A 15,000-nucleotide genomic window follows, 5' to 3' on the forward strand; every position below is an offset into this window, starting at 1 on the left:
GTTATTTACTTCAAATTCATTATTAACCATTTATTTCTATTTACATGCATCATGAAGAAAATGGGTTTGTTACTCACAGGCAACATGGGGCATTTTTTGGAGCTTTACAACTCCTGGTCACTGTCTGCTTTCTTTGTACGTAAAAGAGCAGCGTGAAGATTCTGCTAAACATCTCCTTTTGTGGTATGGCATGAGGGTTTTCCGGGAATATTCCAACATAAAGGAATTCTTTGTATGTGTGTCGAGCTGTTCTCTTCTGTTCTCACACAGAGCGTTAGCTGTCAGACTCAAGTGTGTTCAGCACATCTCTGCATTAATTATGATAATTCAAATAGCTGAGCAAACGAAGATGCAAGAGAACTGCAATCTAATTATGCATGCAACAGCATATTTGTGTGTGTGAGAGAGCTTTCAGTGGTTGAATCGTTTCAGTCCCATTAGTGGTATTTAGTGTGTGATGTCATGGAGTGTGCAACTAAAGTCAATATGACAAGAAATACAATTCTGCCAGTTTGCAAGTAAATTAGTTGACTCAAACACATGTCCATCAGTTTGTTTTATAAAGTCATGTGGAGTTAGTGATAAACTGATGAATAGGTCTAAAGATTCAATTAGCTATTTGATTTGAATGCATGGAGTCACAGGTTTGAATCCTGCTGTATTATTATCATTATCATTATTATTATTATTATTTAAATAACAAATGTAGTTCATGAGGGATGGAGTTTCCTTGCACAGGGTCACATGATATCTGAGAGACAGGAAGACATCATAAATCCTGGTTCAGGACGGTAACACTCGACTGACACTGAATACAGAAGAACGACTCTTGAGTTTGTATCTAAAGCAGTCTGAAGTATGATAAGATATCATCAGATTATTTTAGTTTTATTGGTGTGTTTCATAACAGTCGTGATGAAGCACTAGACTGCTACTGTACAGTCGATGACTCTCGAGTCGTAAAGATGAGTATTCTGACAGCTCAATCAGTGCAGCACAAATCAAGCTGATTTTATATCTGTAGAACTGCTCTTCTCTTTACAAACAGCTTTCAAATGGAGTCAATGATCTGCTGGAGAAAGTCGGATATTCTGATGAACTTCCAACAGAAATTAACGCTTCATTCATTGACTGCTGATAACACGTATTCACAGTTGGGGAAACTGCATTTAAGAAAGCTGAAGAACTGGCCATTGAAAAACGCATACAGACATCTGTCTACTATTCAACTCAGTATCTATGATGGTAGGACTCTTAACCCTCCTGTGGTTTTCAGATTTTTTAAAGAGTTAAACAGTGAAAAGCTAATCCTAATCTTGTATTTGGACAAAACCATTGGGTTCTCCACAACAGTTAAGGAAAAAAAAAATACTGTATATATATATATATATATATATATATATATATATATATATATATATATATATATATATATATATATATATCACAGTTTTCCCTCCTGGAATGTGTTTCTGAACACTGAATTTTGTACAAGTAAAATAAATAAAACAAAATAAAAAAAAAAAAAACATTGCAATTTTGGCCAGAATTTTTTTATTTTATTTTATTATTATTATTATTTTTTCATATTGTACAGCCCTAGTTTATGTTTGTGTAATGCCAGGGTATCCTGGGGTATTACAAGGGCATTTCTAGGGTGTTGCTAGGGCATTACTAAACGGTTGCCTACTGGCCCAAGTCTAAAGACATCTCTATTACATCGTAATAACTAGATTTGTATGTGGATCTTTTTTTAATGGAAGTCTATGAGATTTTTTGCTTTTTTTTTGTTTAGTTTTTTGTGCTCTTTTTCTTTCTGCCAGGCAGACATTTTAGATGGTGTCTTTCCAGATGAAACGCTATTTTTAAAAGTGTGTGTTTAGTGTAATAAACGTGTACTCACTGTCATCAACTGGGACATTTTGACCCGGACAAACAATTTTTGGGGGGGGACTTTCTCCAAGACAGAAGGGTTTAACGTATGAAGATTTTAAGCACAAATAGAGTAAATGATGTGCTATTAGTAACACTGATATTCAAAACTACATGAGTTGGCACTGTGATTCTGATTGGTCAACGCCGCCATCTAGCAGCCTGATATCTCTGATCATCCTGGTATTGCGAGCCATCTTTACTACCCCATCTCTACAAGATAATCAAATAATTTCAATGCAAATCAATGTTTCATGTCCATTAATGTATTCATTTATTTGGCAAGTTGTCTTGTAATAAGCCGGATAATGAGCAGTCAGACGGTCATTATTAACACAGACGCAAACCAGAGGGTGGAAATCAACTGTTCAGCAATTTCTTTCCTCTCACATAATTACATAATTTTAATGCAAATCAATATTGAATGTCCATGTATTCATTTATTTGGTTGGTAGCTGTGTAATAAGTGGGATAATGTACAGTCAGCTGGTTGTTATCGCAGAATAAACCCCTTCAGGATGATACAAGAGTCTCCGCTTCACGTCGAGGCTCTGATCACCCTGTCGGGGTTTATTTTGTGATAACAACCAGCTGACTGTACATTATCACTTACATACTGACCACAAGACAAAACAAAACCCAACATGATCACACAGGAAATCCACATGTTGCTACTGAATGTTTCAGGACTCTGACATCAAATCCATTCAAGGGGCATTTCCCATTAATACAACCTCTGAGACACGGGTGCTGATCCTGTGGGAACCAGGACATTGCCACGTTCACAAAAACAATGGTGAGCGTGATTCTGAGGCTTTCACTTGCATTTTTACTGCACTTACAGTTAGGTTTAGGGTTGGGGTTAGGGTGTATGGTTAATAAAATAAAACGCATTCCTTTTCAATGTATTTCATCATTTATAACTAAAAACAACTCACTTTTGGTGTCCCTCTGTGAACCTTTCACCCAGAAACTGGAGCTCACCTGTGCCAATCTGTTTAACAACACTTCCAGCTTCAGCCATTGGGGGAAAGTGATTCGGATTTCTGTAAGAACTTTAATCTACCATCACCGAATTCACAGTGAGCTCAGTCTGCAGAACTGTAAACCAAACAAACATTAAACAAACAAATCCATGAGACGGGCACGTACCGTGACTCCCCCGTGTGAGGAACTTCATTCTGTCGATGTTGATGGGCACAGTGCCATGTTTGCTGTGGAAATGATGAATATGATGGGTCGTGCTGAGACTGGATGATACTCGAGCAGAAACCGCTGGGCCGGGAAACACGAGCAACGCAAGAGACAAAACCACACGCCATAAACTGGACATGCTGGTCCAGAAGGCCCTGGGCGGAGCCGAAGCTGGTGCTTGTGGGTAAATCAATAATCCACTGGTCAGAAATAATGCCCGCAGGGCGGAGGATAAAGGTGGCAGGGCTTCCATGCCACACCTCCTCACGTGACAAATACAAGAAGACATGTCACATCAAATCCGAATCCATGATTCCAAGAGGTTCCCTCGACCACTGGGAGGTAAAAAAAAAAAAAAAAAAAAAATTCCTTGAATATGATCCTAGAAAAATTGCAAAGTGGAGAAAAAAAAAAAGCTTCGGAAAATCAAAAAAATCAAATCCGATTTCCAGTGCTGCAATCCAAAGCAGAAGTCAAACTAAACTAAACCAAACTAAAAAAAAAAATGTAAACTCCCCAAAGTGTAATAATTTTTGCCAGCTATATCTTACTCTTGAATCTGAATATAATGGAAATCTGTATGCAGATCTACACCTGAATGCAAGACAATGGATATCCTTCAACAAACTAGAATCGTTCTGGATCTGATGGAGTTGACCTTGTCAAGAGGTTCCACAGATTTTCCATCTAAAGTCCAGAACGCTGATGCAAAGAAACACACATTCTGGAAAATGCAAACAATTGGAGAAACCTAAATAAAACAAATTAAAAAAACAGGGAACAAGTCCCCAAGGAATGGGAAAAGAAACCGAAGACACAGAGAGTTGGGAGGGGATGATGGTCCAGTTGATTAATTCTTCTCTTAGATGATCAAACCTCCAGAGACGTGCAGAAAACACAGAGCCGTTAGAAACAGAAAACAGAGAGGTGAAGCTATTAGATAAACACTAAATCAGCCATGGAGACGGCACTCGGGACAGACAAACAGATGCATGGAGATAGAAATAAACCAGTCCAGTGGTCTCATCTCAGCCTCATCACTAAACCAGCGCAAAACAAGCCTGTCGTCTGTCCGAACACCTCTGTATGTCTCCGGCAGAGAGAGAGAGAGAGAGAGAGAGAGAGAGAGAGATAGAGCCGTCCGGATCCGGGCGGGAAGGTCTCATGCTAATCAGACTGGACTCTGCAGCATCTTCGGGTCCATCCTCACACAGAATGCTGATCTATCTCTAAGCGACAGTTACCGTGACACCAGAGAGAGAGAGATGTGGCAGTGCTGAAGCTGAGGAGACTCGTTGCCCGTGTGAAAGCACAGCCCAAGACTGAGAGAGAAGAGCGAGACACAGCTGCAGAGAAACAGAGAGAGAGAGACTGAGGAGTGGGAGGGAGTGAACGAGAGAAAGAGAGAGAGAGAGAGAGAGAGAGAGAGAGAGAGGGGGTGAGCAGGGAAACATACACACGGGCGGGTTACTGCTCGCTACCCTCAATGACTAATTTGGTCGCAGTAAAACCTCAAGAGGGTTTGTGTTTCTACCGCTGCACTGCAAGTCCACATACACACCCACTGGAGAGCCAAATCACTAATGAGATCTCTTCAAAATCTCAATTCTTTCTCAAGACAACAATGAGGATAAATGGAGACTATTTGCTGAAATCTTCAGATGTTTTTCCTTAAAAAAAAAGACACCAGCAATCTCACGTGTCTCCACTCTCCTTGGATTTCCTTCTTTGATCATTATTTGATTTTATTTGTATTTATTATTTTCACTTTAGTCAACAGTGTTTATTTAAATTATTGTAAGGTAGAAAGCTGCACATATAACATATTGTGTCATATTTTGAAACTTATCAATAAAAAGAAAACATTTAAATACAAAAGAACAACTGTGCTTAGATTTGCCGAGGCATCAACGTCTCCCGTCACATGTATCAATGTAAGAGCGAACAATTCCATATTATTTCTGAGTTATTTATTTTAAGTAAAAATAACAAAGATGTTGTTTTATTTTTCTGTGAAATAAATAATATTTATTAATGTGACGAGGAGGAGGGCAGGGCTAGGCCGTGAGTGTGCACGGGTGGCCCCCAACCGGGCTAATCAGCCGAGGAGAGGGATAAGGCCGAGCCGGATACGGCAGTTCGGGAGAGAGAGAGCCACACGCAGCTGCCGTGTGTATTTATGTTTATGTCTTTTTAAGTTTTCATTAAACATTATTTTGATGGTTTGTCTGGTTCCCGCCTCCTCCTTGCCCATCCTTTATACTGTTACATTGGTACCGAAACCCGAGAAGGAGGAGGGATGTGCTGTCGTGGAGTCCTCGCCACTGCCGTCCGCCCAAAGGAGCAGCCGCAGCCATCCACCGGGGGACGGAGGAGTCGCTGCCGGCTGACTGGATGCGGAGGAACAGCTGCCATCTGTGAGGGGAGGAGGGGCCTGTTGCCGGCCACCAGAGGAGGAGTGAGCTGATGTCCGCCAGAGGGCGGGGGAGGACCGGGCGACAGCGCGTCCGGGTGCCGACGAGCAAGTTCTTCTCTCTCTCCCCTCTCTCTCTCTCTCTCTCTCTCTCTCTCGCTCTCTCTCTCTGTGTCTCCCCTCACCCTTTCCCTCTCCCCATGCCTCCCCTCGTCTCTCCCACAGATTCACAGGAGGCGGGCTGGACAACCGGCTGACAGAACGGCCGGAAGGGCAGCGTCTTAGTCAGACCGGTGGCACCCATCCTGAATCGGGCAGGGCAGAACTGTGACAAGGAGGAGGGCATGGCCGGCCCATGATGGCACACGGCCGGCGCTGAATCAGTTGATCAGCGGGAGAATGAGATAAGGGGAAGCCAGAGGCGCCGGTTGGGGAGAGAAGGACACACGCATTGCACGTGTGTCTGTTTGTGTAATGGTTTATGTTCGTTTTAAGTTTACCATTAAAGTTTATGATTACTGGTCAAAATAATGTTTAATGAAAACTTAAAAAGACATAAACATAAACACACATGGCAGCTGCGTGTGGCTCTCTCTCTCCCGAACTGCCGCATCCGGCTCGGACTTATACCTCTCCATGGCTGATTAGCCTGATTGGGGGCCGGCCGTGTGCACTCACAGCCCGGCCCCGCCCTCCTCCTCATCACAATTAACCTCTGTCTCATTTTACAGAAATATACAGTATGTTTATATATACTGTATATATATATATATATATATATATATATTAGGGTTGTGAATCAATTAAAAAAAATAACAAATGAATCGCAAATTTTTCAGTGATTAATCGCGATTAAATTATGGTACATGACACATTGCAACAAACATGAAAATTTAGCATATATTGATTTCATATTTTGTCTCAAAGAACTTGCAAGAAATTGGTTAGTCATCATTTATTTTAATTATTTAAATATGTACATGCATGTGTACGTTTTTGTTGTTTTGTTTGTTTTTTTGTGGATGGAGTTAATCAGATGCATTTTTTCAGGTATTTCTGTAATCTTTGATACAAGTATATGCTGTTGTACATGCCATAAAATCAGTGGACTCTTCAACACTGTCTCATTTATGTTTCCTTTATGAGAAACATATGCAACAAAGTTGATACTGAGATGAAGAGAGAGAGAGAGAGAGAGAGAGAGAGAGTGAGAGAGAGAGAGAGAGAGAGAGAGAGAGAGATTAGTGTGAGATATGGTTGGAAGGGGTCAAAAGATGTTGATGGAAAGCACCATGAGGAGAAGCTGCGATTCCTCAACAGAGCAGAGAATAAGCACATTAGATAAACATTTCACTGAACACATGATTCTCTGACTGAAATAATGTGTGTTGAGATAAAGATGCAGCGACTCTTCTGCCAGCGGTCAGTGGCTCCTGCTCTGTCATAGAGACTTTCACCGCTCAGAGTCTGACCACTTTCCATGTACATCAGTTTGGACACATTTCACAAACACAGACCGAGAGAGAACTGCCGAGCTGTGTGTTCTGACTCCTGGATTCAGACTCCATCAAGAGCTGATCCACTGCTTTAACCCCTATGGCCAAGAAGAATGAAGCTTTACCAATGGAAACAACCACAGAATACTGCAAGAATGGATCATTGTAGTCTTTTTTAGAAGTGTTGTGGTGCAGTGGTTAAAAACACAGACTTTAAGCAACAGCTGCGGACGGGACGGCTACAGCATCTAGAAGTGATCAAGCCAAGAAACACAAAAATCACTATGAAAAAATAGAGAGGTCGGTGGAGCACTCTCATTCATTCATCAACAACAACAACAAAATGTCATTTAAAATAGCAAGAGAAGGGTTGCTCGGAGTGTTTTTACTATTGTAAGATATTAACAAGTCTAAAATAAACATGGATATTATTATAAAGGTTATTGATATAATAACGTTTCTTTTTTTATTCCGAGTCTATTCTGTCCAACCGTGAGTAATACATTTAACATTAAAGTTTTCAGGAGGATGTTTGTTCTACAAATTGTGTTCACTTTTCTGGTAAGACATGATATTTACAGTACATCTCTAATCTGTCACGTAGCATCAACTACGTAAGAGATAATGTACAGTCAGCCGTGATCAGGACCACGACGTGAAGCAGAGGACTCTTGTATCACCCTGAAGGGGTTTATTTTACGATAACTAGCTGACTGTACATTATCCTGCTTATTACATGGCAAATAAATAAATAACTGCATATGAATCATTGGCATGAGTTGAAATTATTTGATCAACTTATTTGTAGAGATCACAAAGAGATCCAAGAAGCAGGAGCGATGACTCACAATACTGAGCGGTCTGATATGTGAATGTGCGGTTGTTACTCAGAAATATCAGACCACTAGATGGTGCCATTGACCAATCAGAATCGAGTTTTCCAGAGAGCCATGTAATATGACAAAGTAGCAATTCTCCGTAGATACAACAACAACAGTTACAATATCAGTAAGTAGCAAGTGAAGTCGTGTATGCATAAAAGAACACAGATCGTCGTAGCCACTGCTTAAAGCCCCTAATGAGTGCCCAATTGCAATAAACAATTTAATTTTTTAGCCAGTATTTTTGTCTTGTCTTCCGGTAAAAACATCTAAACATCCTTATAACAATAAAAATAAAAAATAAATACTCAAGAAACTCAAAGACACACTGTGAGGATTAAAGCATCTGCAAAATGCATCAATGCAAATGCATACATGTAAATATGACTCTAATTAACTTGCGTGAACATAAACCATGTTCTGCAGTTTCTCGTATCTAGCTGTGGACTATTCTGTTTAACGGTTAAAATCTGGTGTTGCTGTTCTGCTAATAGTGTTGCTCCTGTGTGATGAATCACTTGTGTTTTTCCTAATTCACAAGTGGCTCTGGATTAAATGCTTCTGATATTTGAATAAATGTAAATGATCTGAAACAGAGTTGGTGGATAGAATCAGAAGATTCCCAAGTGCATCAGATCATGTCAGTGTGACTGAATATCTACAATGAAATATTGAAACCAGCTCATGTTAGCAGCAGATTTAGCTCTTTTTATACAGGATTTCCATCAATATATGAGAGTTTATTGACAGTTAGAATGACAGAACCAGACTAGCAGAAAGACAACATCCCTGATGGATAATACTAAACTAGTTTGCTGGTCTCAGGCTGATTAAGTTATCTGTTTTAGATTTAGGTTTTGTTCACTCGTCAGCGGGTCAGGCTGGGAGACCAGCTTAAACCAGGTAAAACCAGCAAACCATTTACCCTATGTGCCTCCAGCTTGTGTGAATGAATCTAATCAACCTGTTTATCTAGCCATATAGGAGGGAATTGTATACTAAAAATCGATTGGCCTACCTCAATGCTTTAATGCTTCACACACACTTCCATCCTCTGCACACGCTCATGGAATGCAGCCAGCTCCAGTAATCATCAAACAGAATAACAAGCCAAGAAGACAAATGAATTCACTGATAGCATCAAGGTTAATGCTCTTCTGCATGCAATGGTCTCGCCGACTCAACCAGATACAAATGCAGGAGACGCATATGACCACCTATCAGACAAAATCGATTAAGTCGAAAAACACAGCCAAACAGACACGGCACAGGGTAATGTTCTGAAAGAGAGTTACTCTTCAAACAGTTATGGCTTCTGGCTCAAACGTACAATAAAACTGTACAAATTAATAAATATTTTTCTTTATTAACAATGCAAAATACAATATCTTGTCAAATACAATAGAAAAGACAAACATTAAGCTTAGCTAGCAATTTATTCTGCCTCATACTGCAATGTTGGGTTGACTGTATGATGATGAGTATCATTTGAGTGAAACGGGACAATTAACCCTTTAATTACCTTGACATCATTAATTAACAACACACCAGCTCAATACCACAGATTCCAGACTGGCAGAGGAATAAGACTTCTGGAAGAGTGACAACAGAAGACGAGAATGATAATGACGAGATGATCATTCTCTCTGGAAATTTCACATGTATTACACTGTGTTTTCTAAACATGAGAAATAAGATAAAGTGAGTATGATCTCCTCCATCAAAATCTGAGTTTTTATCCTAACTATCCATGAAGAGTAACAGGACATTTTATCAGTCACTGGATTTCTATTTTTACTGTGTCACAATGCCTTGCCCTGGCTACAGTGAAGTTCATCCATCCATCCATCCATCCATCCAAACATCCATCTATCCATCAATTATCCATGCATGCATCCATCCATCAATTATCCATGCATCCATCCATCCATCCAAACATCTATCTATCTGTCCATCCATCCATCCATCCATCCATCCATCTATCCAAACATTCATCTATTCATCAATTATCCATGTATCCATCTATTCAAATATCCAGCCACCCATCCATCCATTGAAATATCCATCCATCCATCCATTGAAATATCTAACTATTTGTCCATTCATTCATCCATCCGAACATCCATCCATAAATCCATCCAACCAAATATCTATTCCTCTATCCATCCATCCATCCATCCATCAAGTATCCAAGCATCCATTCATTCATCTATTCATACATCCATCCATGTGTCTATCTATCCAAACATCAATCCACCTATTATTTCATCCATAGATCCATCCATCCATCCATCCATCCATCCATCCAACATCAATTATCCATGCATCCATCCATCCATTTATTAATTATCCATGCATCCATCCTTCTATCATCCATCCATCTATCTATATGTCCATCCATCCATCCATCCAAACATCCATCCATCCAACTATCCAAATACTCATCTATTCATCATTATCCATGCATCATCTATTCAAACAGCCATCCATCCATCCATCCATTAAAATATCTATCCATGCATCTATCTATCCATCCATCCATCCAAATATCTATTCATCTATCCATCCATCCATCCATCCATCCATCCATCCATCCATCCATTCATCAATTATCCAAGCATTTATCCATCCATCCATCCATCCATCCATCCATCCATCTATCTGTTTTTCCATCCATCCATCCATCCATTAAAACATCTATGCATACACCTATCTATCCAAACATCCATCCATCATCCATCCATCCATCCATCCATCCAAATATCTAATCATCTATACATCCATCTATCCAAACATCATCCATCAATTTTTCAAGCATCCATTCATCCACCTATTCAAACATCCAACCATGTTTCTACTGTGTCTATCCAAACATCCATCCAACTATTATTTCATCCATGGATTCATCCATCCATCCATCCCTCCCTCCATCCAAATATCTATTCATCTATCCATCATCCATCCATACATACATCATCCATGCATCCATGCATCCATCCATCCAAACACCTGTCTATCCATCCAACCATCCATCCATCCAAATATCTATTCATCTATCAATCCATCCATCCATCCATCCATCCATCCAAATATCTATTCCTCTATCATCCAACTATACATCCATCCATACATACATACAAACATACATACATCAAGTATCCAAGCATCCATTCATCCATCTTTTCAAACTATTTGGCAGAATGGGCATTTTGGTCATTTTGTCTACTAGAGTACTCTGACTAATTACTCGAGTACTTTACGAGTACTCGAGGGGTGATTACATGCTCATAACTGTATATATAATAACATGTCTGACAAACGTCTATGGCTGCTGCATTGTGCCTTGTTGTTCCAGTGTATCGTCTATTCATTATTATAGACTGTTACAAAATAATATGTTACAAAATGTACAAAAGATAAAAAATATAATACATCATATTTTATCATTATATGAAGATTCACTGTCCAACTCTGAAAGAATGTGCCCAACGCAAGTCTGTCTGTTCTTCCTTCAGGTTGCCGTAGTAATCTTAGTAAGCACACACCAGTTTTTTTTAGTGACTGACTGAACTGTCTATTTTCCAATAACAGGAGACGCCATAACTATTGCATTTTTAATATGCGTGTTAAATTGAAGTTCAGTTTGAAGATGCTGAATTGTGTTCCATTTAGCTGCACTCTGTCTAGCTCTGGCTAGCTGTTTAAAACACTCGCCTGCTGTATATGCGTTGCTTCAGCTTGTTGAGTCCACTGCCACAGATGCCTGGTGTGTGTGTGTGTGTGTGTGTCCCCAAATGTTCGCTCTTGTGAGGAAAGCCGCAATGCTCTGTATCGTTGTTGCTGTGATTCATGAAGCGTTCCATTCAACTCGGAGAGTCTGACTTTCCACTTTTCAACTGGTCATTCCATTCATGCAATGGAATGACACTTTATATCGGACATCTAACTTGGAAACTAGTGCAGAAATCTTCAACTCCCATTTTGTCTAGATGCAGGTGTGTGTTACTTCATGCAGGGCAGGGAGGTTTACGGTCAGTGACAAACATTTACTTTTATTAAATAATATACATTAACTAGTCAAAGTTCTTACATTAAATGACAATAAAACTTGTTTAGCAAACGTTTTGCAGAGACAGGTGTTCAAAACACGGTTAATTACACTCTATTTTATTATCGTAATGATAGCATTGCAGTGTTTGGTTGCTATGAGACGTTTCTTACAATCAGTGTACCCCTCAAAACCACAACGTAATCAATCTCAAAATTAAAAATAAGCTCCCTCTTTGTTTGTGTGTTTAGTTTGTCAGGTAATTGTCACTGGATTTCGAATTAAGTGAAAAGTCACATTATGCGTGATCACTATCGATCATCGTTTTCATGATCGATCATTGCTGCCATGTCCGAGTACCTGAGTACTCGTGCCCATCCCTAATTCAAACATCCATCCATGTGTCTATCTATCCAAACATCCATCCACATATTATTTCATCCATGGATCCATCCATCCACCCAAATATCTATTTACCTGTCCATCCAAACATCAATTATTCATGCATCCATGCATCCATCCATCCATCCAAACATTCATCCAATAATCAATCAATCCATCCTTCCATCCATCCATCCATCCAAACATTCATCCAATAATCAATCAATCCATCCTTCCATCCATCCAAACATTCATCCATTAATCAATCAATCCATCCATCCATCCATCCATCCATCCAAACACTCATCCATCCAAACATTCATCCATTAATCTATCCATCCATCCATCCATCCATCATCCATCCATCCATCATCCATCCATTTATCCAGTCTAACCAGTTGGCTGCTAATTTGCTAATCTACCCATCAACAAGTGGACTCTGTCACACCCTGCACAGTTTATAGTTCTTCATCTGGGGTACAGATCTCACTTTAACCAGAGCTGTTGCATTTACCCTCACTCCTCACTACAGGCTAAGGGAATAGTCCATATCGTCAGTTAGACGAAGACATGAGAGTCGATTTACTTTTTGAGATGACTACAGTTAATCACCACTGAGATCTCTAGACCAGCAGACCAGATCACATGCTGCAGAAGCCATACTGCATATGACTTCATTTAGGGCCATTGTGTGAATTTCGAGGACAGCATTTTTATGGTTGGGCCGGGACATATACTTTACAGTGTAAATATGCATTTAATGGACCCCATCTCTTGTCATGGGGCCCAAGATAACATTACCAGTTGTCCCCTTGCTGACAGCCTTCTGTATTTAGAGATACATTGTGAACATCCGGCCCTTCAGTGGATATAATCACACACTGGAGCTACAGAGAGATTTCTTGTGCATTGTAAGCAATCAGCAAGGGAAGGAGTTGGCAAGCTCAAGATCTGCTGCTTAAATCACTGCACAGCATAACAACCACAAAGCAATGTTCAGTTCTAATCGATAAAGGAGATTATTTTGTTCAACAGTTTTAGAAGTGTCTTCTGTGGAACAAAAGCCAGCAAGTTAGTTTACCTTGACCTTCCAAAGAGATGAGTTTTTTTCTTCATTTTCATGGGTTTTTACGTGCGCAAAAAATGTTTCAAAAGAAAAAAATCGAATTACATGTTAAATTAATTACACTAATGTGTGCTGCTATTCTGTTTTCTAGTTACAAATAAACAGACGGTGTAAATGTGAAATATGGCACACATAGCTTTTAGGGTCCTGCATGATTTTGACCATGTAGGAGGACAAAATGCTCGTAATCATCAGCAACGGTTTCATAAGACAAATCAGCTGTGAGTACTACACAATTACTGGTAGCTGAAATAATGATCAAATTAGTGAAAATATGTAATAAACTAGGACACAAGATAAGGGGGGATGTATAAAAGTTTGTGAATTACGGGTGTTCCAATACTGCAGAGTTTTTCGTGTAGTTTGGTGGGTCCCTACCTTATTGTCATTTTATCATTTCCATGAACACATAATGGATACATGTGGTTTTAATGTACATTTGAGAACTCTTGAGTGTGAAACAGATTGTCACACAATCCTCACTGGACAGGGTCCTCACCTGCTGCTAGTCGCTCCCCTGTGACCAACTCAACAAAAGACTGCAGACACACAGTCTCTGCTAGCTAACACGATTACACACACCTGATGTGAACGCCATCCCCTTCCATTACATGCTCCCCAAAGACTGTGAGACGCCCGGCGGCGTTTTCTTATCACGTCTGTGGCTGCTGTTTGAGTCAAACTGTACACATGAATGTTGAGGGGTTTGATTTACTAAAAAGCAACAAAAATCTGTCATTGTGTAGGCAAAATCAGGAACAGAAAAGTGTGAGAACTGAAAGACAAAGACAACAACCATCTCTTCTTCTTCTAAATGTCACTAAAGCTGCTGCTCATACGGAGTGAGCTGCGACTTTCTCTCAGAGCCGGTTATGTTGATTTTAAACACCAACGAGTATTAATCTTAAAAAACTCATCTGTTTAGGAGAATATCTCACTCACTTTAAGGACTGTTTTTGTTGTGTGTTGTCTTTGTGGGTTTGTGTTCCTGTTAATGAGCTAAATAATTAACGAGCTGCATAATTATGGGATGTTTCAGCTCTCTGCGGTTTAAAGCTCAGATTCTCCTGTAGATCCAGAACGGTTCTTGATATCCTGAGAGATGTGAAACTGCATACAGAAATGTTGCGTTCGCACAAAACAGGCATCAAAAATCAGCATGCCACTTTATACACAGATGTCAAGATTTGAACAAAACTGGTTGTGAGAACGCACATAACCCAAATTTCCTCCATATGTGCAAACAAAAACATACTAATTATAAACACAATTTCCAAATAAATATTCCATCATGCTTTCTTGCCTTTTTTTTATCTCAAGTGTACTTAAGCAAACACATTTCATTACAGAGGCAGATGGCAAACTTGCATTATTTTAATGAAATTAGCCTTTGAAAACTCTTCATTTACTAATCATGCATTTAATACACACCTCATTTATGAAGCCATTTCAAATTATGCAAACAACTGCGACATTATTATTTTTTTCTCATTAACTATGTTTCTTAAAATAGACTTATTATAAAACAA

General features: G+C 39.5%; 1 protein-coding gene across 8 annotated transcripts in view; it reads right to left on the reverse strand.

Moving 5' to 3' along the window:
- LOC127447463 (neurexin-2-like) overlaps nucleotides 1–15,000 on the reverse strand; it is a 605,483-nt gene that overhangs the window by 166,455 nt on the left and 424,028 nt on the right. The window contains exon 1 of one of the 8 annotated variants that reach the window (XM_051709414.1): nucleotides 3,085–4,415. The exons of the other annotated variants lie outside the window; for them this stretch is intronic. Within the exon in view, the coding sequence (XP_051565374.1) occupies nucleotides 3,085–3,415 (331 nt within the window). The 5' untranslated portion in view covers nucleotides 3,416–4,415. Of the gene's footprint in view, nucleotides 1–3,084; nucleotides 4,416–15,000 lie in introns of those variants that run through there. 8 annotated transcript variants of the gene reach the window in all.

This window comes from Myxocyprinus asiaticus, chromosome 1 (genome assembly GCF_019703515.2).
Source record: "Myxocyprinus asiaticus isolate MX2 ecotype Aquarium Trade chromosome 1, UBuf_Myxa_2, whole genome shotgun sequence".
Classification (NCBI taxonomy): Eukaryota; Metazoa; Chordata; class Actinopteri; order Cypriniformes; family Catostomidae; genus Myxocyprinus; species Myxocyprinus asiaticus.